The 23,363-nt window shown below is 39.7% G+C and overlaps 1 protein-coding gene across 1 annotated transcript; it reads right to left on the bottom strand.

Annotated features, from left to right (window-relative positions):
• Positions 1 to 998: 998 nt before the first annotated feature.
• Positions 999 to 3,047, bottom strand: KIF2B (kinesin family member 2B). The gene has a single exon (XM_069542361.1). It carries the CDS (start codon positions 3,045 to 3,047, stop codon positions 999 to 1,001), a length of 2,049 nt encoding a protein of 682 aa, XP_069398462.1.
• Between the last annotated feature and the right edge of the window lie 20,316 nt (positions 3,048 to 23,363).

The following is a 23,363-nucleotide window of genomic DNA, read 5'->3' as shown; positions in this document are numbered from 1 at the left end:
AAGACACTATAGTTAGTAATGCAATGCTTTTGCAATACAACACTTCATTTTATCACTCTCAGGAAGCACTTTGTGATTTCACTCAAAGATTAAAAATAAAATCGTCTCAATTCTAGGCTCTCATACAAAGCCTCAAAGAAAATCTCTCCCTTCTCCACTTCCATCTCCCTAGTATATCTAGAGTTTAGAAACCATATGAATCTACACACCAGTGTAGCAGAAAAAGACTCGTGCATATGCATTATTGCTGCTGTTGCTGCTGCTAAGTCGCTTCAGTCGTGTCCAACTCTGTGCGACCCCATAGACGGCAGCCCACCAGGCCCCCTTGTCCCTGAGATTCTCCAGGCAAGAACACTGGAGTGGGTTGCCATTTCCTTCTCCAATGCATGAAAGTGAAAAGTGAAAGTGAAGTTGCTCAGCTGTGTCCAACTCTTCGTGACCCCATGGACTGCAGCCCACCAGGCTCCTCCATCCATGGGATTTTCCAGGTAAGAGTACTGGAATGGGTTGCTATTGCCTTCTCCTTCTCAATCCCAGTACTACTGATATTTTCAATAGGATAATTATGTTATATTTGATTTGTTATATATTTGACTTTATATATATTATTTGATAATAATTTCAACAGGATAATTATTTGAAGGCTATTCTGTATATCGTAGGATGTTTAACAGCATCTCTGGCCGCCTACTAGTATCATTCTACATTCTAGTATTCTAGTGATGTTATAGTACCACCACTCTTCTCATACCCAATTCTGACAAATAAAAATGCTTCCAGACATTGCCAATTGTCTCTAGGGAGTAAAATGGTTCCAGGTCACAAATCACTGTCCTACAGAATAATAATAAATTACAGAAATACAGAAGAAAAAAAAAGAGGACATTTCTCACAGCCATATTTAAAGAGGTTTTAAACCTTCCAGGAGGATCTTTCTATCCAGATCATTTAGACAATTTTCCTTTATAAGAAACTTAGAAACTGCAGCACTGTATTCATCATTTCAGATCTGATCTCTCACCATTGACTTCACCATGCCTGCTCTCCTTTTGAAGGTCAGCTTGTAATAATTTCAGTTTCCTTTGAATCTCAGTCAGAATATCTATTTTCTTCTCCAAAATGGACAATAACTGGGCAATGCAAAAGTCAACATCACAGTTTACCACATCAGATGTCTCCTGGATTTTATTATCTGGCAACTGGCTTGCTTCCTTCCAAGAAATTGTCGTATCCATTAATGGAGAGGATAGCGCTTTGATTTCTTCAGTCTCTTCCTCCTCCTCACTCTGTAGGCAAGGTATTCTAATAAATTCATCCCCCTGAAGGGACAGTTCTGAATTTCTAATGTGATTTTCCAACACTCTTGGCATTTCACGTTCAGCAGAATAAAGACAACGATGGCGAGGCCTTAAATTTAGAGTTATTTCTTTTACTCTATTTGCATATCTTAAAGTGTTGAGGGTATTTTCACAAGAGGCCATCCCTGGAGAGATAGTAGCAATCATGCAAGTGGAGGAGTTTTGGCCTATAAAGGAGTCCCGGAGCACCTGTGTGAGCTTGCTGGCTCTGAATGGGGTATGAGACTTGTTCTGACCCAAAGCTCGGATGCATTCTTTCAGTGCCAGGAGACTCTTATTAATCTCTGCTCCTTCCAGCTGTCTTTTCCGGTTGGCCTTGGCAGTATCTGCTCCTCTCTCATTCCCAGCTAAGTCAACAAGGGAAAACTTGCCATGCAGTTTCCCTCGAGACTTTAAAATGATCTGGAACACTGCGTGGCTCCTGGAAGAGTGGGCATTGACTGATGTCTGTCCTGAAGTCCGGCAACTGTTGCCTAGTTCCACGAGGTTCAGCATGTCCTCCACACAGCACACCTCCTGCTCCTGCAGCCCGACTACCTGGATCTGTTGATTGCCATCCTCAAGGACTTGCAGCTTCTTCTTCCAGTTCAACAAGTCATACACCTTTCCCCCATAAATCTCAAAAAACGTCCCATAGACTTTGAGGTCCAGCTTTTCATAAGCGGAAGTTTTCAGTAAGAGGAAAACATCCTGCACCACCATGGCATAAATGCCTTTAGAACAATCTTGGTCCCTTCCCGAAAAGCCTCCGCCCATAGTGTGCGTCTTCCCGCTGCCTGTCTGTCCATAGGCAAAGCACGTGGCCATGCCATGCCGGAAGATGGACTCAACCAACGGCTGGGCAGTAAACTGATACACCAACTCGTTGGAGGCGGTGTCGTCGAAGGCGTGGTCGAAGCAAAAGGTCTGGTTCTCTAGGTAGCGAGTGAGGTCCACCTTCTGCTTGGACTCGTGCACCATGACCACGTTGTCCGAGGGGATGGTGACAATATCTAGGTCCTCCCGCGTGGCCTCCTGCCGGTTGAGAGGCCGCTTCCTCACACAGACGCAGATGCGGCGGCCGTCACGCGGCTCGGGGCCGAAAATCCGGCCCCCGCGCAGGCGCCGGCGGCACTCCTCGATCAGGCGCCGGATCTCGTAGTGGGCGTTTCCGGTGTCGGCGTCCCGGGCGCGCTGGGCGCGAATCTCGCGCTGCAGCCGTCGGCGCCTCTCGCGCTGCTTCTGCAGTTTTTCAATTTCTCGTAGGCAGGCAGATTTCCGCTGCGTCATCAGGCAAGGGCTGCTGGGAACTCTCACGGCCAGGCTGTCCCCCGAGGGCGTTTCGTTTCTCTGGGGGAGCTTCCCAGCCCACCGCGCGGCTGTGCGCTGGTCCCCGATAAAACAAGGGGGCGCCAGAGACATAGAGCGCGAAGCCCTGCCCTGCGCAGGCCCAGCCAAGGCCAGAGCTGGATTCAACAGGAATATGGTCTCTAGAGCAACTTTTTTGCCTTTTTTGACTCCTTTTTCGGCCCACTCTACCGTTACCCAAGCGTTGTCCCGTTTGACCTCTGTGACCACTGCGAGATGGATTCTCCCGTCGGTGCGCTGGATCGCCACGCTGATGCCCGCTTGGAGGTGTCCGAAGTGCGGCTTCACAGGCGTCAAGGACGAGAGGCGCGGGGTGACAGGGAGGAATAACTGGTTGGCCATAGCGCGTGATGGCGGTGTCAGGGCTCGCCCCCGGCCTTGGGGTTGGAGCAGCAGGACCGGAGCCCAGATCTGTCTGAAGCTCGCAGAATACTGAGTGCGCGCTTGCTTTGCACCTGCCTTTGTGAGCACTGGGCCTTGTCCTGGAGCCATTTGCGTCACAAAGGGATGTGGAGAAAAGGCAGCCGAGCCAGGGGCATCTAGTGGAGAGTGCCGGGGCCGGGGTGGGGGGTGGGGTGGGATTGGGGCGGGGAATCACGTCTTTCCTGATGCTAAGTGCTAGGTGCAGAAGCAGCTGGAATAGAGAAATTGCCCTCTGTCACTGAAAGAAAGTGAAGTCGCTCAGTCGTAGTCGTGTCCGACTCTTTGCGCGACCCCATGGACTGTAGCCTACCAGGCTCCTCCCTCCATGGGATTCTCCAGGCAAGAGTACTGGAGTGGGTTGCCATTTCTTTCTCCAGGGGATTTTCCCGACCCAGGGATAGAACCCTGGTCTCCCGCATTCCAGGCAGACGCTTTAACCTCTGAGCCACCAGGGAAGCCCTCTGTCACTGAGACTATAGCAATAAGAATTGGGAGTGGGGTGTGTATTCCACGGACATTTGTGCCTAAAGTTCAAAAATATCAATTTTCTCCTGCAGTCGACCTGCAATCTCAAAGCTAACTGCTTTGAGTTTGAGATCCAGTGAATGTTACCTTAAACTTCACAACCTTCCAGTGAACAGTGGGAACAAGGAAGGTAGAGCTGCTTGTAAACTACAGGCTTCAAGGAGAGGATCCCAGACAGATTTCCTCAGACTTGGCATCTTTCTTCTGTCCTTCCCCTGCTTCACAACTTAACAATCACAACTTAAAGTTCCTTTTTAATGAGATTTCTCATTACAAAATCAAAATGAGTTGACTGGAATGGGTTCTCGTGGTAATTTGCTAATATGAAACTTCCTTTGGTGCAGCATCTGGGTTTACAAATGTAAGATGTTTATCACATTCTAAGTGATTCTGACAGCTATAAAGTGAGTTGTACTCATTACAGTCACCACTATTTTTTAGATTATTTCAGTGATTAACTTTCCAAACTCCTTCAGTAATTACACTTCTGGCCTCATTATCCATAATTTGGAAAGGAGTGGTGTTTGGTGGAAAGAGATAATTCATCTTATACCCGCTTCTTACCCTACAGAGTATGTATTTCCTTCAGGAGTTGTGGGTGGGCCGAGGGGGGGCTTGTGGAATGGGAAATGGGAAGGCAGCTAAAATGCTCAGAAGCAGTATTTTCTGGCAAGATTCCAATTTTTTTCCACAAAAAACAACAAAAATTTACATCAACTGCCAGAAAGGCCAAGAGGATTAAGGTGACACTTTGTGTTGAACTTTCTTTTCCCCCAAGTGCCACATTGCCTTTGGGGCCCTGCTTCAGGGGGTAATTGCATGGAAAGTTCCATAGTAGCATGAAGTGTCCTTACAACTCTCCCTGGGACCTAGTAACATATGGAAATAAGTTATTATAAACTGATTTTTTTTTAAGTGGAAATGTTTTGAAAAGAAGTTGCAGGGCAGTGGTATTGGATAAGTTGGGTAATTATCTCCCTTCAGGGAGATAGTGAATGTCAATGAAAGGATGGGAGAGAGGGCTTTACCTGGTTATGATTTTATGATTATTAGTTTTATTTGCGAAATTATCAATATATAAAGTTATGTTTAAATAATTTTTTTTTAGTGTAAAGGGCTTTAGTGAAATGTTTTAATCTCTTTTAAATTATTATTTTTGGAAATATTACTGCTTTAGAGTGCTTAATAGTTTTTTTTTTTTTAATCTTTACCTTTGAAAAAGCTAGGCCTCTCTCACAATTAGGAAATCTAGAGCTTCTATCAGTTAGCTCTATTTTTACAACTAAACCAATAGCTTTGCAGATGGCTAGGTCTGTGGGGAGGTGCACAAATCAGAGACTAAAGTTTATTTTGCTGTCAAGCATACCCATAAAGTTCTTTTTAGCTATTTCAGGGCTTTTTCCCCTCAGTTCTCTTCTCTCTTAAATAGTTTCCTTAGGTATCTCATTTGTTACCACATTAAAAAAATTTTTTTTAAGTTGGAGATTCGTATATATATATATATATATATAGAGAGAGAGAGAGAGAGAGAGAGAATATATATATATATATATATATATATATATATATAGAGAGAGAGAGAGAGAGAGAGAGAGAGAGAGAGTAGAATGGAGAGAGACACACCTTTTAGGTGTTTTTAATTGCCCTTTGTCACTTTAGCATCTAACCACTAACAGAAGCATGAAATAGACCTTTGACTTCTTCCTCTTCTTCAGCCCATCCTGATTTGAAGTTAGGTAGTCCTTGCCCAATCTCTAGAAGTCTTCTTTAACTGTGGCATCTTTTAGTTTCCCAGCCAATTATTGTATCTTCTTATTTCCGTGGGCAATTTCATCCAGTGAGGAACTCAGCCTATTTCTCACATTGCCCCTAGAGTTAATTTAATTACTTGCTTACAGATGTTTTAGTAGCTCTCTATCGTCTTAATCAATACAATACACATTCCAGAAGAGGGAACATCATGCGCTATGCCATCTTGTATTACTTTTTCATCCTCAAACTTTCCCACTGTCCACAGGTTGTGTAAAGTTGAGCAATACTGAAGTTCTCGTTCTTCAAGCATGACATTTTCTTTCAAATTACTGATGTCTGGTCCAATGATTCTCAGTATTATAGTACATGAAACTCACCTACAGAGCTTGTTAGAACACAGATTGTTGGGCCCCACCCTAGAGGTTCTGATTCAGTGAGTCTGAAGTATGAAACTGAGAATTTGAATATCTGACAAGTTCCCAGGTGAAGCTGTTGCTACCCAGGCCTGGGACACACACTTTGAGAAGTACTTTTTCTGTCCTCTGACTAAAATAGCCTCTCTATACCTCCTTGTTTCTTTGAAATCTCCAGTCAAACACACACACACACACACACACACACACACACACACACACGAAATGCTTACCATATTCTATTTCCTATGTCAAAGGAACCTTATTCTCAAGGAACTTATTCTAAGTAGTAGCTAAGAAGCCCATGCCTTAACAAACAACTGATATAACAATGACTTCATTTGGAATCCCCTTTATTCAAAAGCCATAAGTATAGAGGTATAGGGAGAAGGCAATGGCAACCCACTCCAGTACTCTTGCCTGGGAAATCCCATGGACAGAGGAACCTGGTAGGTTGCAGTCCACGGGGTCGTGAAGTGTCGGACATGACTGAGTGACTTCACTTTCACTATCATGCATTGGAGAAGGAGCTGGCAGCCCACTCCAGCGTTCTTGCCTGGGGAATCCCAGGGATGGGAGCCTGATGGGCTGCCGTCTATGGGATCACACAGAGTTGTGCACGACTGATGTCACTCAGCAGCAGCAGCATAGACGTATAGGGTAGTATGGGAGGAAGTAAGCACAGGAAATGAGTTTAGTATTTTCATTATTAATTGCAAGTATATTCCCCAGCTGGGATCTGCCAGAGTTACTTTATAGGAGGCAATGTTATTTCTAGTCTCATTTTAGATACAAACCTCCCAGGAGAAATGCATCAAATAAGTGCCTTTCTTGCATGGTTTTAATGGACATCTAGCAGCTGTTCTGAGTGTTTGATCACCTTGGTGGTCTGTACTTTTCCAGTAGATGGATGCAATCTGAGGTTAATTTAGTTCTTCAGAGGGGCACAGTAGAATCTCTCAAATCTTTTTTTAAAAAATGGGATTCATCATTTCCAATTTAAAAGTTCTTATTTTTCTCTTTGAAGAGTGGCTAGATACCTTACTAAGTGTATGCCTTTAGAAAAGGGGGAGGCGGAAATTAACTTAAAATGGGGATAGTATTTTACCATTGCAGCTATTATCTCTGCCTTATGACATTTCAACATCTTTTGCATGCACTACACTTAACCAGAACAGATAAGTCCACGTTTTTTCTTACCCTTTCACTGATTTAATAGGCAAGAATTGTTTCTATGACAACATCAACTCTGAGCTATCTTTTCCTAGCTTATTAAATAGCACTGCTTACCTGGAAATGTTTACATGATTCCTCTATTTGTTGATTGTGGAAGTTAGTCTATGAAGTTAACCAAGATGGTAAGACTAACAATTATTATTGTCTCATTTTAAATCCATTTGTGTTGATCATCTTGCAGCTTTCAATTTGATTTAGGATGCTGAGGGAGGAAGCTTGGGTTTTGTTGATGGTCTGTATACCAGTGCTGCTGCTTTGTAACTCACACTGTAACTACAGGAATCATGCTATTCATGAGTATAGTAGATGCCTTTGGAGTTCAGCTGCACCTCTTTAACTTGAATGTCATGTGCTACATTTCTTGCCATCAGAGTCTTCTTTATATTATTTACTCTGCTATGGAACAAAAATAAGCAAACAAAAAAATAGTTTTGTGAGAAATAATTGTAGGAAATTGGATATTTGTCCTAGAAAAAGTTTGGGAGACAGAGTTATCTATGTTTAAAAGGCTACCCTATAGAAGAGGAATATAATTTGTTCTACTTGATTTAATGCATGTGAATGTTCAATAATTCAAATGCTAAACCATCAAGACTCAACTTAGCATCACTTGTGAAACCATGTACAAGCTCCTCTGTCCTTATTTTTTGAAGTAAAATGCAGACTCAAGAGTATGGGGAGGGAGGTGGGAAGGGGGTTCAGGATTGGCGACACGTGTACACCCATGGTGGATTCATGTTGATGTATGGCAAAACCAATACAATATTGTAAAGTAAAAAAAAAAAAAAAGTTAATGATTGGGAAAGGTGAAGATGTAGAAACAAAGTATAGCTTTTGGGCTTCGGAGCTGGTAACAAGTTAGACTATAATTCTGCTACATAGCAGAATCATCAAACTCACAGTTCCCTGAAAGATACAGATAGATTCCTGACACACATCCCTAAATTGTTTTTACAGGAAGCAGACCCCTTCCAGAGGAAAACTGCTGACTGCAAGAAGATAAACCCTAGACTAGTTGAAGCTAGAAGGTTGATAGAGCTTGAAACTTCACCTTGATGCCAACCAATCCCTGAATTGTCCCTGAGCTGATCACACCCTGCTCCTTGAACACTGTCAGACTCCTCACTAGCATCTCCAGGGTGGATCACATTAGCCCACTATGGCCCCCTTTGCCTGCAGAGCAATTTAAAGCTAGTTTTTTTTCACTTTACCCCAAACGCTGCCTCCTCCTTTATACTTGGCACTGGTGAACAGAGGCCAAGTTTCAGCAACACTTGCTTTGTTTTTTGTTTATATATATATATATATATATATACACACACATATATATACACATACATACACACACACTTATCAAATATATATATACTTATCAAATATATATATATATACACTTATCAAATCTGTTACAATATTGCTTCTGTTTATGTTTCTTTTTTTTTTTTTTGTCCCAGGGGCATGTGGGAGGTTAGGTCCCTGACCAGGGATCAAACCTGGCAACTCTGAATTGGAAGGTGAAGTCTTAACCACTGGACCACCAGGGAAGTCCCAGAAACACTTATCTTGAAAAACGTATCTTGACATCTATTTCTCTCCTTCCTCTACATTAATTGCAGCAAGGTGAGTTACCTTCCTCTCAGTTCCCACCTTTATTTCATACTTATTTTGACATTGCATAGCCATTTTTGATTAAAAGTATCTGTCTCAGCCCTTCTAGGTAAATAATTAAGAGCCTTGAGAGAAGAGAAGAATGCAGTTTATTTGTGTTTTTATGCCTAGTATTTAAAGTATGGACTTAACCAGTTTCCTAGAATTATAAAAACTAGCACAGTAGATGGATATTTCAGAGAGGCATCAAGTCAAGTAAAGGAAGGACCTCATTCAATCATTGGAGAAGGCAATGGCACCCCACTCCAGTATTCTTGCCTGGAACATCCCATGGACAGAGGAGTTTGGTAGGCTACAGTCCATGAGGTCGCTAAGAGTCAGACACCATTGAGCGACTTCACTTTCACTTTTCACTTTCATGCATTGGAGAAGGCAATGGCAACCCACTCCAGTGTTCTTGCCTGGAGAATCCCAGGGACGGGGGAGCCTGGTAGAAGGCCGTCTATGTGGTCGCACAGAGTTGGACACGACTGAAGCGACTTAGCAGCAGCAGTAGCAGCATTCAATCAGATAAATATTCAACAAAAGTTAATGACTGCCTCCTAAATGTCAAGGTCTGAACTAAGTGCTGGATGTGAAACAGTAAAGAAAGTAGCCCTAGAATCTGCCCTCATGCAGCTTACAGCCTTGTTTTTAGAGGCATATGTTTACAAATGGGGCTTTCTAGATGGCACAGCAGTAAAGAATCCACCAGCAAATGCAGGAGGCACATGAGACGCGAGTTCAATCCCTGGGTCAGGTAGAGCCCCTGGAGTAGGATATGGTAACCACTCTAGTATTCTTGCATGGAAATTTACATGGACAGAGGAGTCTGGTGGGCTATCACGGGGTCACAAAGAGTCGGACATGACTGAGCACACATACCTAACTCGTACGTGCATGTTAAGTCGCTTCAGTCATGTCAAACTCTTTGAAACCCTATGGGCCATAGCTCATCGGGCTCCTCTGTCCATGGGACTCTCCGGGAAAGAATACATGGAGTGGGTTGCCATGCCTTCCTCCAAGGGATCTTCCTGACACGGATCGAACCCATTTCTCTTAAGTCTCCTGCATTGGGAGGTGGGTTCTTTACTACTAGTGCTACCTAGCAAGCCCTCGCCACCCCACCACCATGCCCCCCACACACATATCAACAGGCAACTACACATAAGTGTCTATAATACATGTATATATAATATTAATGACATTCTAATAACTACAGCAATTACAGCTGCCTTAGAGTCAAGGTCCTATTCTATTCTAAGGTATATTAAAGCAGAGATTAATCATAAATGACAACTTGTTAGGAAAGATAGCACAGACCATGTTTAAATAACAGATCCAGGTGTTGGACTAAATTTGTGTTTTCAAACCTGGCTATATATCAGAATTATCTGGTAATCTTGTACAAAGTACAGATTTCCTGGCTCCATCCTGACCTGCTGAATCAATCTCTAGTGTCCAGAGCCTGGGAATCTATATTGCTTAAAAGCACCCCAGGTAATTCTTCTGTTACCGTGCATCCAGGAGCATTGGACTGAATGCCCTGTAGGTCTCTTTCTATTCAGAGATTTTATGAACCTGTGGTTCTGTGAATAAAAAGATGAATGATCCTTTAATACATCTGTGGCCATTGAAATTTCATTTTTAGTCTTTTGAACATTTGAAGATACTTCTGCTTCAGTAAATATGACACAATGCAGTTTTACAGGGAAAACTACTTTTAGGTTTCTGCAAAAGGTTTACTGCAAAATCTGATCTTTGGTATTATTGTCTAACAACATGAGGTAATATTGCATGATATCAAAGCCTCATATCATTAAGGGAAAATTACATGCATATAATTTATCCCTTCCATAGTGCTTTAGAATAACACCTTGTACATAGTAGATACTTAATAAATCAAACTATTGGATACATGAGGGAAATATATATGTTTCAGGGTACTCATGATTTTTTATTTCTTTTGTCTATTTGCTAAATATATAAGGTGAATGATCTACCAAGACTGAAAACCCTTAGGTTTTTGCCATGTCTCAGTATAATCTCTGTAGCTGAGAGTATAAGCACTACTTAACATTGTTGGAGCCTAGTATCCACCTCTCAGAGTAATGTATATTTACTATTTTGCAGCAGTTTTGATATTCTTATCTGGAAATACAAAGAAAGAACACTAAAATTCTAAGGAATAGTACATGATGTCAAAATAAACAGTTGTTTCCAAAAAAAGAGTATTTTCTTTAAACAATTGGTTAACTTAATAGAGATAACCAGTTGATTAATTTATATTTCAAGGACATGTTGTTGTTGATAAGTTGCTCAGTTGTGACCAACTGTTTGTGACCCCATGGACTCCAGCATGCCAGGCCTCCCAGTCCATCACCATCTCCCAGAGCTTACTCAAATTCAAGTTCATTGAATTGCTGATGCCATTCAACTATCTCGACCTCTGTCATCTCCTTCTCCTGCCTTCAATCTTTCCCAGCATCACAGTCTTTTCTAATGAGTCAGTTCTTTGCATCAAGTGGCCAAAGTATTAGAGCTTCACCTTCAGCATCAGTCCTTCCAGTGAACACTCAGGACTGATTTCCTTTATGATGGACTGGTTGGATCTCCTTGCAGTTCAAGGGACTCTCAAGAGTCTTCTCCAACACCACACTTCAAAAGCATCAATTCTTCAATGCTCAGTTTTCTTTATAGTCCAACTCACATCCATGCATGACTACTGGAAAGACACTACATGTGTTAGTGCTGTATAAGCTGCTAATTTTCAGAAATTATTGGAAAACTTCTGGTTATAAAACTATTTGCTGTTAGTGAATATATGGTTTGGTAAATAAGAGATATTTCTTATTATAGGAAATTATAAGGAAATATGGGGTGAGATTAGGTGCTAAAATTAGCACTTTGCAAATTATTGTTAAATAAATGAATTATTGAATAAAGGAAGAAAGAAATGATTGTCAAATTATTTCCCAAATCTCAGTAAGGATTCTCTAGCCAGAGTGAACTTAAATCTAATTCATATCATCTTATGATACATTTAAAAAGTATTCAGTGCTTTCCATTTTGCTGCTTAAAAACTCACCTTTTATTCAAGCATTCAACACCCTGTGTAATTTGCCCTTTGCCATTTTTTCCCTTGTTATCTTATGTCATTCTTCCTCCATTAGTGTTTTGACACGTCCGACTTTTTCCTAATTCAAGAACTTTTCATACCTTGCTCTACTGGGGACTGGCTCCTTTCTAATCTGGTCCTTACACTTAATGGCTCTGTGACTCTGTCTCTTTTGGGCTTGAATTCTGCTCCACTGCTTCCTAGTTCTGTGACCATGAACAAATCATTCAATCTCTCTATGCCTCAGGTTTATCCATCTATGAAAGTTAGCAGTAGTATCCACCTCAAAGGAGTGTATAAGAAATGAATACAAATTAATGAAAAACGTGCTTAGAATGGTCCCTGCCACACACTAAAAACTTGGTAAATGTTGCTTTTTATTACCATATTTTGTAATTACTATATTTATTTGCTTATTTATTGCTTATTTTTCTTTTTATGCTATTAGACTGTCACTGTGTAAAGAAGAGGACCAAGAAGCTGTAGCTTTAGTATGAAGAGCCTTAGACCCAGAGTAAAAGACCTAGGTTGTCAGCTTAGGCATTGAAACTTGTTTGATCTTGAGCATGAAACATCACTTTTCTGAAATTCCATTTCCTCATTTGCAAAAAGAAAGGAAGAGATTGAATCAAATATGTCCATTCTTCTCTGACCATTAAGTAAGAATATTTCTAATTTTGAAATAGTTAAGCCTCATTCCAAAAGTGATATAAGTATTTCTACTTTATAAAATATTCTTGAAAATGAATTTTGGTCTGTCTGATAAATAATGAGAATTCTTTGCTGAATTATAATAGAAAAACAATGACTAAAGGTTGTTTGAGAAAGTACATAGATAAAAAGAATACCTTCAGATGCCCAGTCACACTTAAAGGATAATGGAGGAAGAATTTATGGTGTGATAAAATAAAACCCTGTTTAAAAACCAAAGAGTTTGATTTAAACTTGGATTTGGGCCCCCTTGGTCCATTTTTGTTTCACCAAGGTGAATGTGCATATACATGGACAATGATTAGATCTGTTACTTTAGTGATTATTTTAAAAAGATTCCTACAAGATTTTTCTTGTCTCAGAGAATAATGACAAATGTAATTCACTTCTGTATCTGACAAAATGCTCAGTGGTAAACTGGAACCAGGAGATAGATGATAGTAGCTTCATTAAAGAAAGAGAACCAGGCACATAGTGAGAGGAAAAAAAAATATGTTGAATGGCTCTAATGTACTAAGCACTTTACATCTTACAAAGTTTTGCTTTGAAAGTCATTTAACCTCCTCTCCTAGTTCTTCTCCTACTTCTTGACTTCCTTATTAATAATTAACTCTGTTCTATCAATTCTACTTCCATGGAAACCTCTTGAATCATATATTACCATTACTTCTGTCGCTGTCTTAATTTGGGCTACCATTGTCTCTTATATAACTGACAACAGCCTTCTGATTTGTTCCTCTTCTTCCAGGCTTATCTCTGATCCAGCCAGTTCTGTTCACTAAGTCACCCTAGTGTTGGACACTCAGTTGTGTCTGATTCTTTGCAACCCCACAGACTGTAGCCCACCAGGCTCCTCTGTCCATGGGATTCTCCAGACAAGAACACTGGAGTGGGTTGCCATGCCCTCCTCCAGGGGATCTTCTTGAGCCAGGGATCGAACCCAGGTCTCCTACATTTCAGGCAGACTCTTAACATCTGAATTACCAGGGAAGCCCCAAAGTCTTTTCTAACCTACACATCTGAGGCATTTTCTTGTCTTCCACAAAGTCCCATTGATGATGCCTTTCAAAGCACTCATGCCTCCATCCTTTCCTTTCTAGTCTTCATACGATGTGTCCCACTCTGTGCTCCTGCTCCAAGATGTGCTAGACCCAGACACACTGTGGCATCATAGTGAGCATCCCATGCATCAGGTCAGGTGGACAGACGGTAGGTTCAGTAGTGATTGGTTTCTGATCTTGAGGTTTAAATACAATATGCAAGTGGATTAGTATGGTGTGTGACCCATAGAAAGCTCTCTAAAAGGCTGATCGTTGTATTTGCTTCAGTGTCCCCTCTACATAGAATTCCATACCTCCCTTATCTCTTCCTCTCCCCTGTTTCTCTTGATCATCTCCTTTGTGTGCTTCAGGTATTTCATAACACACATGTTATTTTATCTAAGAGTGTGTCCCTTAGTTCTTAAGATTGCAGTGATAATTCTCCTATGAATATCATTTTCTCTGTTGAAGCCCTATCTTAAATCTGCCCCTTGCATATTTTCTACAATGCAAAATAAACTTCTTGAATATAGTGACTTCATTTTTTAACTCTATTATCTCTAGTATACATTCCAGATGTCACTGGAGTTAGTAGCCACTTCCTTCTCCAGGGGATCTTCCCAACCCAGGGATCAAACCCAAGTGCCCTGCATTGCAGGCAGGTCCTTTACCATCTAGGCCACCAGAGAAGCTCAAATATTTGTGAATGGAAATGAGTAAAACTAATGATAGATACTGTTATGTGCCAGACCCCGAGATAAGCTTGTAACTAATGATTTACACATACATATAAGTGTGTAAAATATATAAATATTTTCTATAAAACTTTTTCTATACCATATATGGACAGAGGAGCCTGGAAGGCTACAGCCCATGGGGTCGCAAAGAGTCAGACAGAACTGAGTGACTAACACATATTATATATATATATGTATATATATGTGTGTATTTAAATATATATTTAAACATTTTTTAAACAATTTTATAATTCTCTGATGCATTACTGTCTTCACTTACCTGATAAGAAATTGGGAACATATGTAAGAATTAAAGATATTAAAATTTAAAAAATAAAAAGCTAAAAATAAATAAATAAATAAATAAATAAATAAAAAGAAATGTAAGGCTCCAAGACAATAATTCTCTGCTTGTAGAGGCTGGAATTTGAGCTTACATACAACTCTAAATTTACCACATCACATGTCTCCAGTTTATGGCGAAGTGTTATAGTGAAAGAAACTTCTATTAAGAAAAGGAATGGAAGAAAATAGAACATAGTATACTCTGACACCTTTGGCAGATGACTAATAGGATGGTATTTACTTCGGTCTTGTCACAGTTGAGTCGCTAAGTCATGTCTGACTCTTACAACCCCACGGACTGTAGCCCATCAGGCTCCTCTGCCCATGGGATTTCCCAGGCAAGAACACTGGAGTGGGTTGCCATTGCTTCTCCAGGGAATCTTCATTATTGTTCAAAATGGTAGGTAACTGGTATTTTTAATTCATAGAAACGAAAGGTAATAATAAGCAGGACCTGTGGTAACTTCCTTTGGGTCCTGTGGCTCTGAGATGGGATCTGGCATGGCAGCCTTCTCTGTGTGGTCTTCCTCTTCATGCACCTCCACGGGGCCCATGGATTTTAGTCTTCCCTTCCTTCCTTGTAGCTAATGTGTTTTTATGTGCACTCTCACAGAGACTGTACTGGTGTCTCTGAGCAAAATTCTGCTGACGAACATATGCCCTGGTATGGGAAGTGTGTTATTTGACTGGGGAGCTATCTCATTCATCTGAGAGAAAACTGACTTTTTTGCTGAATGTAGCCAGCTCTCATTCGGAACTTTGATTCCATGTAGCGGTAAGGTTGCAAGGCCTCCTCTGTCTTTACCTAGATTTTGATCATTCTGTCTTTTGAATTTGTAAACAAAACCTTCTCTCTAGGCCTGAAAATTCTTGCAGTGAGTCTTACAGCCAAGAGAAAGTGATTTTTTCAAAGTGTGGAGAAAAATTGGCCAGGTTTGAGTGTTTTGAATTTAAAGTGGCAACTGTGTGCCAAAATCATGAAAAACATACACATCTCCCTTGCTTGTACTCATTTGCACATAAATTACAGATTGTATGGCTGTGAATCAGTTGTACCAACAGAAATAAGGCACAGCTTCTCTGGCACTTTGTGCATGGGGGTTGTTGCTCAGTTTACAGTGGCTAGATTTTATACAGAAGGATTTCCCTTCACATTTTGTGACTTATCTACAGCATTTTACACATCAAAACACATTACCATTTTGAAACCCTTTCATATCACCACTAATAATAGTTCTTTGTTTCTTACACCAGAAGTTCAAGCTCCTATTTAATGAGAGTCCACAAACTGGTTGATTATATATCAAGGTAAAAAGACAGAATGATTTCAGTTTTGACACATGGTCTTTTCACTAATAAAGTAAAACCCATAACAGTCTTTGGCAAACCATCTAAAGACATCTAAAAACAAATTTTACAAAACAAACAAAATCCTCCTATCTTGTGTGTGTTCTATGTTTGCATAGTGCTTTCAGCTCACAAATTCAGTTGCTTTTATTAGCTCTAATTTAATAATTTGGATTAGACTAATAATTTTGAATGTCTGCTTTTTAGTAATCATTGAACTAGACTTATGGAATCTTCACTACAATTATAAGAAGCAGGCTGTATTATTTCTTGTTCTATGAAGAGGTAACTGAGGTCCAGAGAAGTTCAATTATATGATCAAAATCACACACAGCTAATCAATGTTACAAACAATTTTATTCAGAATTTAACACCTGTTTTTTGGCATTTTACTTTATTCTACAACTAGACATAACTCCTTTAGGAATTAATGCCAGTCTTAGCTACAGCTAAATTATTTAGTAACACTGAAAAAAAAATAATTACTCTTAAGAAGATTTAAGAATTTCCCTAAATGAGGCATTTGAAAAATTTCCAAATTATTTCTAACTGCTATATATTGAGCAATGAAAGAAATCACTGTTTTGTATGTGTGTCTTTGTGATTATGGACCTACTCAGAAAAATCATTTCATACATATGCAAGGTAATAAGCTTCAGCTTGTAATGGCTACAAAACTTTGCCCACATGGAAACAGAATTGGAAATCCATTACTAGCAACGTATCCTTCAAATGCAATTCAAGTTTGACAAACATTAAACAATTTGGACAGGCACTGCAACCAATGTTTCCTCTGAGTGCTTTTTAGGTGTCTCATCATCTTGCTATTATTCTAAAATGCTAACAAGATTTAATTATTTCCTTCAGGTAAATCACAGTGGATTGAAATGACATACAGGTGGAACTGTTGCCCATTTTCTTGGGGGGAAGATAATGTGAGGTCCATATTGACATTTTTTTTTAATGCTGGTTTTCTTGATATTCCATTTTTGTGACTACTAAAATCGTACTGCCATTTGATTATAATTTCAAATATAATTGGTATTTTTTTCTCTATAAAATAAGCACATTCTCACTCTCTTATGAAAACATGAAATATAATTGCACAGTGGCTCTGTTTCCTTGGATATGAAATAAAATATTTTGTAGATGTGAAAGGATTTGAGGAAATTTCTTTAGCCAAGAAACATCTTACCTAACTAAGTAAAGCACTCTGCTCACTAGAGTCGTTTTAAGCTCTTTAAGAGGCAATCTTTGGGAGAGTCTAAACACATCTGTTTTTGATGTCTTCTCAGGCCTTCCCTCAGAGAAGGCAATGGCATCCCACTCCAGTGGGGATTTTCCTCTTGCCTGGAAAAATCCAATGGATAGAGGAGTCTAGTAGGCTGCAGTCCAGGGGGTCGCGAAGAGTTGGGCACTAATGGGCGACTTCACTTTCATTTTCCACTTTCATGCATTGGAGAAGGAAATGGCAACCCACTCCAGTGTTCTTGCCTGGAGAATCCCAGGAACAGAGGAGCCTGATGGGCTGCCGTCTATGGGGCTGCACAGTCGGACATGACTGAAGTGACTTAGCAGCAGCAGCAGCAGGTCTTCTCTTGCTGGGTTAGAGGAGAAGAAGTTCTTAGAATCCACAATTTTTTTCTTGGGGAAAAAGGTTCTATGATTAACCCATTTTTACCTTTGAAATTCACAGTGAGGGGCCTTAGTTTTTACCACTATTACCACAGTAAGATGAAAAAAAAATTGACCTGTGTACAGGGCATAAGTAGGGAAATTTAAGCAAAAGACTGCGATGTAACACCTTCTCAAAAGGATCCACCTCTTAACCACATTTACATCTGTTTGATGAAAACAATTTTTCCCTTCCTCCCCATTATTTCTCTGTAAAGCTTTCCACCTTCTAGATTTTGCCAGTTACTTCCTTGAGATGTTGTTTAATATCTTCTTTTGCCCCTTTATTTGCTGTAGATTGGTCATTTGATATAGAGGCTGAGTTAGAGTACTTTCCTGGTGGCTCAGATGGTAAAGAATTTGCCTGCAATGCAAGAGACCCAGGATTGATCCCTGGGTTGAGAAAATTCCTCTGGAGTAGGAAATGTCAACCTACTGCAATATTCTTGCTAGAGAATACCATGGGCAGAGAAGCCTGGTGGAAATGTCAACCTACTGCAATATTCTTGCTAGGGAATACCATGGGCAGAGAAGCCTGGTGGACTAAGGTCCATGCGGTTGCAAAGAGACACCAAAGGACACTACTGAGTGACTGACACTTTCACTTTTTAGAATGTGTCAGAGGTTGTGTTACCTACTTTTTATTTTATCACATCAGGAGACACATATCTGGTTGTCTCTCTCTATTAGAGATGTTATAGTGGATTCTGTTCTTAAAACTAGCAAATAACGTTCCCTAGCATCCTCTAAAGGCAACTAATGAGATTTCTTTCTTTTTAAGTGTTATGTACTCATGAATTTCATCATTAAAAATGTACATCAAACACTATTTGATGTATTTTCACAAATTGATTATGTTAATCTTTTTGATGTTCATACTATCTACTCTTAAAACATTGTTTCTATTTAAGTTCAGTATTGATAAGCCTCTTAAATCATAGAACTTGGACTCTTCACTTTTATTTTTCTAGGGGAGCTACTTTTCCTTTCTCTAAAACTTAGAAATTACTGTTAGGGTTGAGAGAGACAGGAAAATTGCTGACAGTAAAATTCCTTAATGGAATGAGTCAAAGGCAGTGGTTGCTGATTGTTAGGAAACTCCTGAGGGGGGTGCGGTGTATTGGCACATATTTCAGAGACACATCATCTAAGATTTAGGAATCTTACAGTTCATGAAGTTCCATGGCAAGAGATCTCTGACATAAAGATGACATTCCAGTTAAGTGATCATCAGTAAATGACAAATAAAAGATTAACTGCCTGGAGCATTAGTCTCACTAATTCAGTATTTATAATCATTCAAGTTATTAGCTTTTTAATTAACACTGAAAGATCTGAAAGAACCTAATTGTGTCCCATTCTAATTATATTAACAAATTACACACATGAAAATTAAAATTCTGTTTTTCTAATATTCTCTTTAAGAATGTGCAAATAGAGTTGATGTTTCCTTAATAAATGTCTCTCAACTGTTATTATGTTTCTAAACAGAATAGAAAAGAAAATGCAGTTAATAGTTCTCATTTACGTATATTGCATCCAGTTGGGATTATGGAATTAAAACAGGCTTTACACAAGAGTATTAGAGATATACCACATCCATTTATTAATTCATTGTAATAATAATCTGCTCACTGAATTATTTAACACATCTTTTTATAAAGGGATTTGTGAATTTCTGTTTGAATGTGGGCAGATTAGATTGTTAAATTTATTTGCTTTAAGACAAAAATCAACCAGAAGAGTTATTTCAGAAGCTATAGGATAAATCTGATAAAAAGGAAAGTAAATACAAATCTGAAAAGTGTAAGTTTCTACTTCTGACTGCTTGATTGCTCTCTTGGGTTCAGCTTTAATGAAGTTGGGTCAGGAATCTTATCTAGTAAAGCCTCTAATCCTGAAATCTTTCAGTTCTTTTATTGAAACATAGATAGATTCTTATCTTAAGGCTTTTCTTTATAGTTAATTTTATACCTTCAGGGTATAAGTTGCAATAAATCTAATGAATGGTAGTAAATCTAATGGTAGTAAAATCTAATGAACATTTATTATAATAATCCAACTATTGGGTCAACTCCAGTAAGAAGTGAGGGTAGGTTTCTGTTACCGGAATACTTTGTCAGCCCTAGAGGATTTGCTTTGACATATGTCTATCTGGTCTGAAGAGAGGTGGCAGGATAATAGATGAAGTGTTAATGGTGTTGCCCAGCCACACCGTACTTAAAACTTTTTCTTCTCTCCAACCCCATTTGAGATGATAAAAGAAGCCTGCACTTCTTCATGGTCAGCAAAAGCAGCAGTCATATAATTAGAGAAGAAATAATTAGTATTTTAAAATTCAGAATCTTCATTCTCATGAAAGAAACACTTCGGAAGAATCATTGTGGAAGTAGTCATTCTGAACTTTTCTTCAGCTACTTTCACAGTTTCAAGGTGTATTATTTTTTTAAATAAATTGATTTATTTTTTCTGCGCTGGTTCCTCCTTGCTTCATGGGCTTTTCTCTAGCTGTGGAAAGTGGAGGCGAGTCTGTAGTTGTAGTACATGGGCTTCTCACTGCAGATCATGGATCCTAGGGAGCGCGGTCTTCAGTAGTTGTAGCACATGGGCTCAGTAGTTGTAGCTACTCTAGAACACTGGCTCAACAGTTATGGCTCACGGGCTTATTTGCTCCATGGCATGTGGGATTTTCCTGGACCAGGGATTGAACTGTGTCTCCTGCATTGGCAGACGGATTCTTTACCACTGGACTACCAGGTGGGGCTTTATCAAGCCCCAGTAAGGTGTATTAGTAGCCATAAGTTTTAATTCTTTGTTGCTGCAAAACAAAATGATCTCCAAATTAGTGGCCTAATACAACCAACTTATCATCGATCATAATTTCTCATTATTTTGTACACTGAGTATGTTTAGCTATATGTTTTATGTATCATATGGAATTTATTTGAGTTGAAATTATCTAGGGATTCAGCTGGACTGAAACATTCAAGATAGCTTATTTACATCATTGGTGCCCTGATGGCCAGCCAGAAGTCTAAGCCAAGCTAGGCTAGGGCACTAGGGTGGCTAGGGCGCTCTTTCTTTCTCTCTCAAGTGCACAGTTTCTCTCCAGGTAGCTTTAGGGCCTTTTCCCCTTTGTTCTTTCTCATTGTGCTTTTTGTTTATTTGCTTCATTTTATGTTTTCTTTTTTCCCCCAGCAAGTTAGTTGGCTTCTATCATCGCAACTCAAGGCTGCTAAGAGGATACAAGTAGAGGCTTTTAGTCCTTCTTAAAGCTTAAACCCAACATGTTCACAAAACATTTTTGTGTTCATGTACATATTCAGCATTGAAAGGGACTTCCACAAGGGCATGGATGTGATGAAAAGCACTGGGATCAACTTTGAAGAGCAGTTATCATGAAAATGGAAACCACCCTTAAAGGTATGGATCTGAGAACAGAAAAGATGTTGTTTAGTTGCTAAGTCATGTCTTTTGTGACCCCATGGACTGTAGTCTACCAGGCTTCTCTATACATGGGATATCCCAGGCAAGAATACTGAAGTAAGTTGCCGTTTTCTTCTCCAGGGGATCTTCCTAACCCAGGGATCAAACCAGCATCTCCTGCTTGGCAGGCAGATTCTTGACCACTGAGCCATCCAGGAAGCCCAATAGAAAGAATATTGCATCCTTTTTCATGGTTGCCCTTGGAGCTGGCAGTCATCACACTGTTTCCAAGTAAATTCATAGCCTGGGAATGTATAACCTGAATTTATGATTTTACTGGACAGATGGACCTGAGATGAAAGCCCAAATTTGACCTCAAAGGGAGTCATGGAACTAGAAGAGACTTGAAATCTTGGTTAAGGAATGCTTTATGCTGCATCTGACAAATAAGGATTTACACAGAGGAGTTCCTTATGCCTTTGTAGAAAATGCATAGGTTATAAACACCCTTGAAAAATCCTATGTTCTATCATTCTCTGGAAGCAGAACTGTTCTTACCACTGGCAGTTGAGAAAATGATTTTCAATAACTTGATCTATAAAGTTAACCACATTTTTTAGAAAACATATTTTTTTCTATTTCAACATGCTGAAAATTGTAATCATTAAGACTGTTTTCCATAGAAATTCATTTATTCATTCAACAAATCCATGGAGAACTTAGGCACTGGTTTAGGAGACACAGCAAATGCAAGCTGATTCTGTTTTGTTTTTAATTTATTTTTAATTGGAGGATAATCACCTTACAATACTGTGTTGGTTTCTGCCATACATCAACATGAATCAGTCATAGGCATACAGACGTTCTCTCCCTTTAAGCTTCCCTCCCACCTCCCCCACATGCTGCTTCTGTTTCGTTTCTTTTCTCTCTCTTTTTTTTTTTTTAATCTGAATGTGGCAGGTCTTAGTTGCATCATGCGAGATCTTCCACAATAGAGCGTGGACTCTCTAGTTGTGGTGCACAGGCTCAGTAGTTACAGCACACAGGCTTACTGTGTGGCATGTGAGGTCTTAGTTCTCTCACTGGGGATCTTGTCCACGTCCCCTGCATTGCAAGGAGGATTCTTAACCACTGGACCTCCAGAGAAGTCCCCACTAGGCTTCTGTTCTGATATAAGTGACCCCATGGACTGTTTGCCCACCAGGCTCCTCTGTGCATGGAATTCGCACACAGGAATACTGGAGTGGGTGGCCATTTCCTTCTCCAGGGGATCTTCCCAACTCAGGGATTAAACCTGGGTCTCCTGCATTGCAGGCGGGTTCTTTACCATCTGAACCCCCAGGGAAGCTATGTCAGAGATGAGACAGACAATAAAAAATAATATACAGTGTATGATTTGTGAAAGTTAAAGGTGGAAAAAGTTATAGAGTGAGTGTGTGGGATTAGCAATGGGGCAGTAGTGTATGCCTTGCTGGTAATATGGGGTCACATGTAAACACTGAGGGGCTGTTGCAGGTCGTGGGAACAGCAAGTACAGAGATTCTAAGGTAGAACACTTGTCAGCTTCCTTTTGGCATCATAAGACAACACTTAAAGCTGGGCTGGGATGAGTAAAGAGGAGAGAATAGTAAAGAGGAGAGAATTAGTTAAGAGAAGTAAAGTAGCACGTGGTTTGAGGATAAAGAGTCTGGCAGACTTTCTCAACTCTGCAAGAGAGCTATATCATACAAAATGAGTGACTGCTTTGGCCAATTATTTCTAGGATGGTACAGAGCTAGTATATTCAAGATGCATAAAAAATAAGTAAACTTATTTTATGCAGTGGATACCTTATAATACCTTAATTTGTTCAGGTATTCCCAGTTGAGAAATTTTGGCTTTTTAGACCATTACATGATCTTGAATCTTACTGTGAGTTATATGGAGAGAGGAGTGATGTTCTCTGATGCACATTTTAAGATCAATGTGGACGTTTGCTAGGGGAGAAAAATTTCCTAAGCGTCTAGTCATGCATTTTAATACATCCTGTGAAGTGGAAGGTTTGTCCCACCTAAGTCCTCAATGTATCTCAAAATTTTAAAGAACATTTCATTGAATATGGTTCTGTGAATGGGAATGAATTTAAAGAAACAAAATACTATTATAACTCGATATAAATACTTTTAGTGTATGTATATAAGCCATAACGGGTGTTATATACTTATTATTTAATTATGAGACCAAAGATCTTAGTCTTAACTACAACTCTTATCTACAAATTTCAC

Source organism: Ovis canadensis, chromosome 11, assembly GCF_042477335.2.
Source record: "Ovis canadensis isolate MfBH-ARS-UI-01 breed Bighorn chromosome 11, ARS-UI_OviCan_v2, whole genome shotgun sequence".
Taxonomy (NCBI): Eukaryota; Metazoa; Chordata; class Mammalia; order Artiodactyla; family Bovidae; genus Ovis; species Ovis canadensis.
Note: the sequence above shows the minus strand (reverse complement) of the source record. Positions and strands in the feature narration are given on the sequence as shown.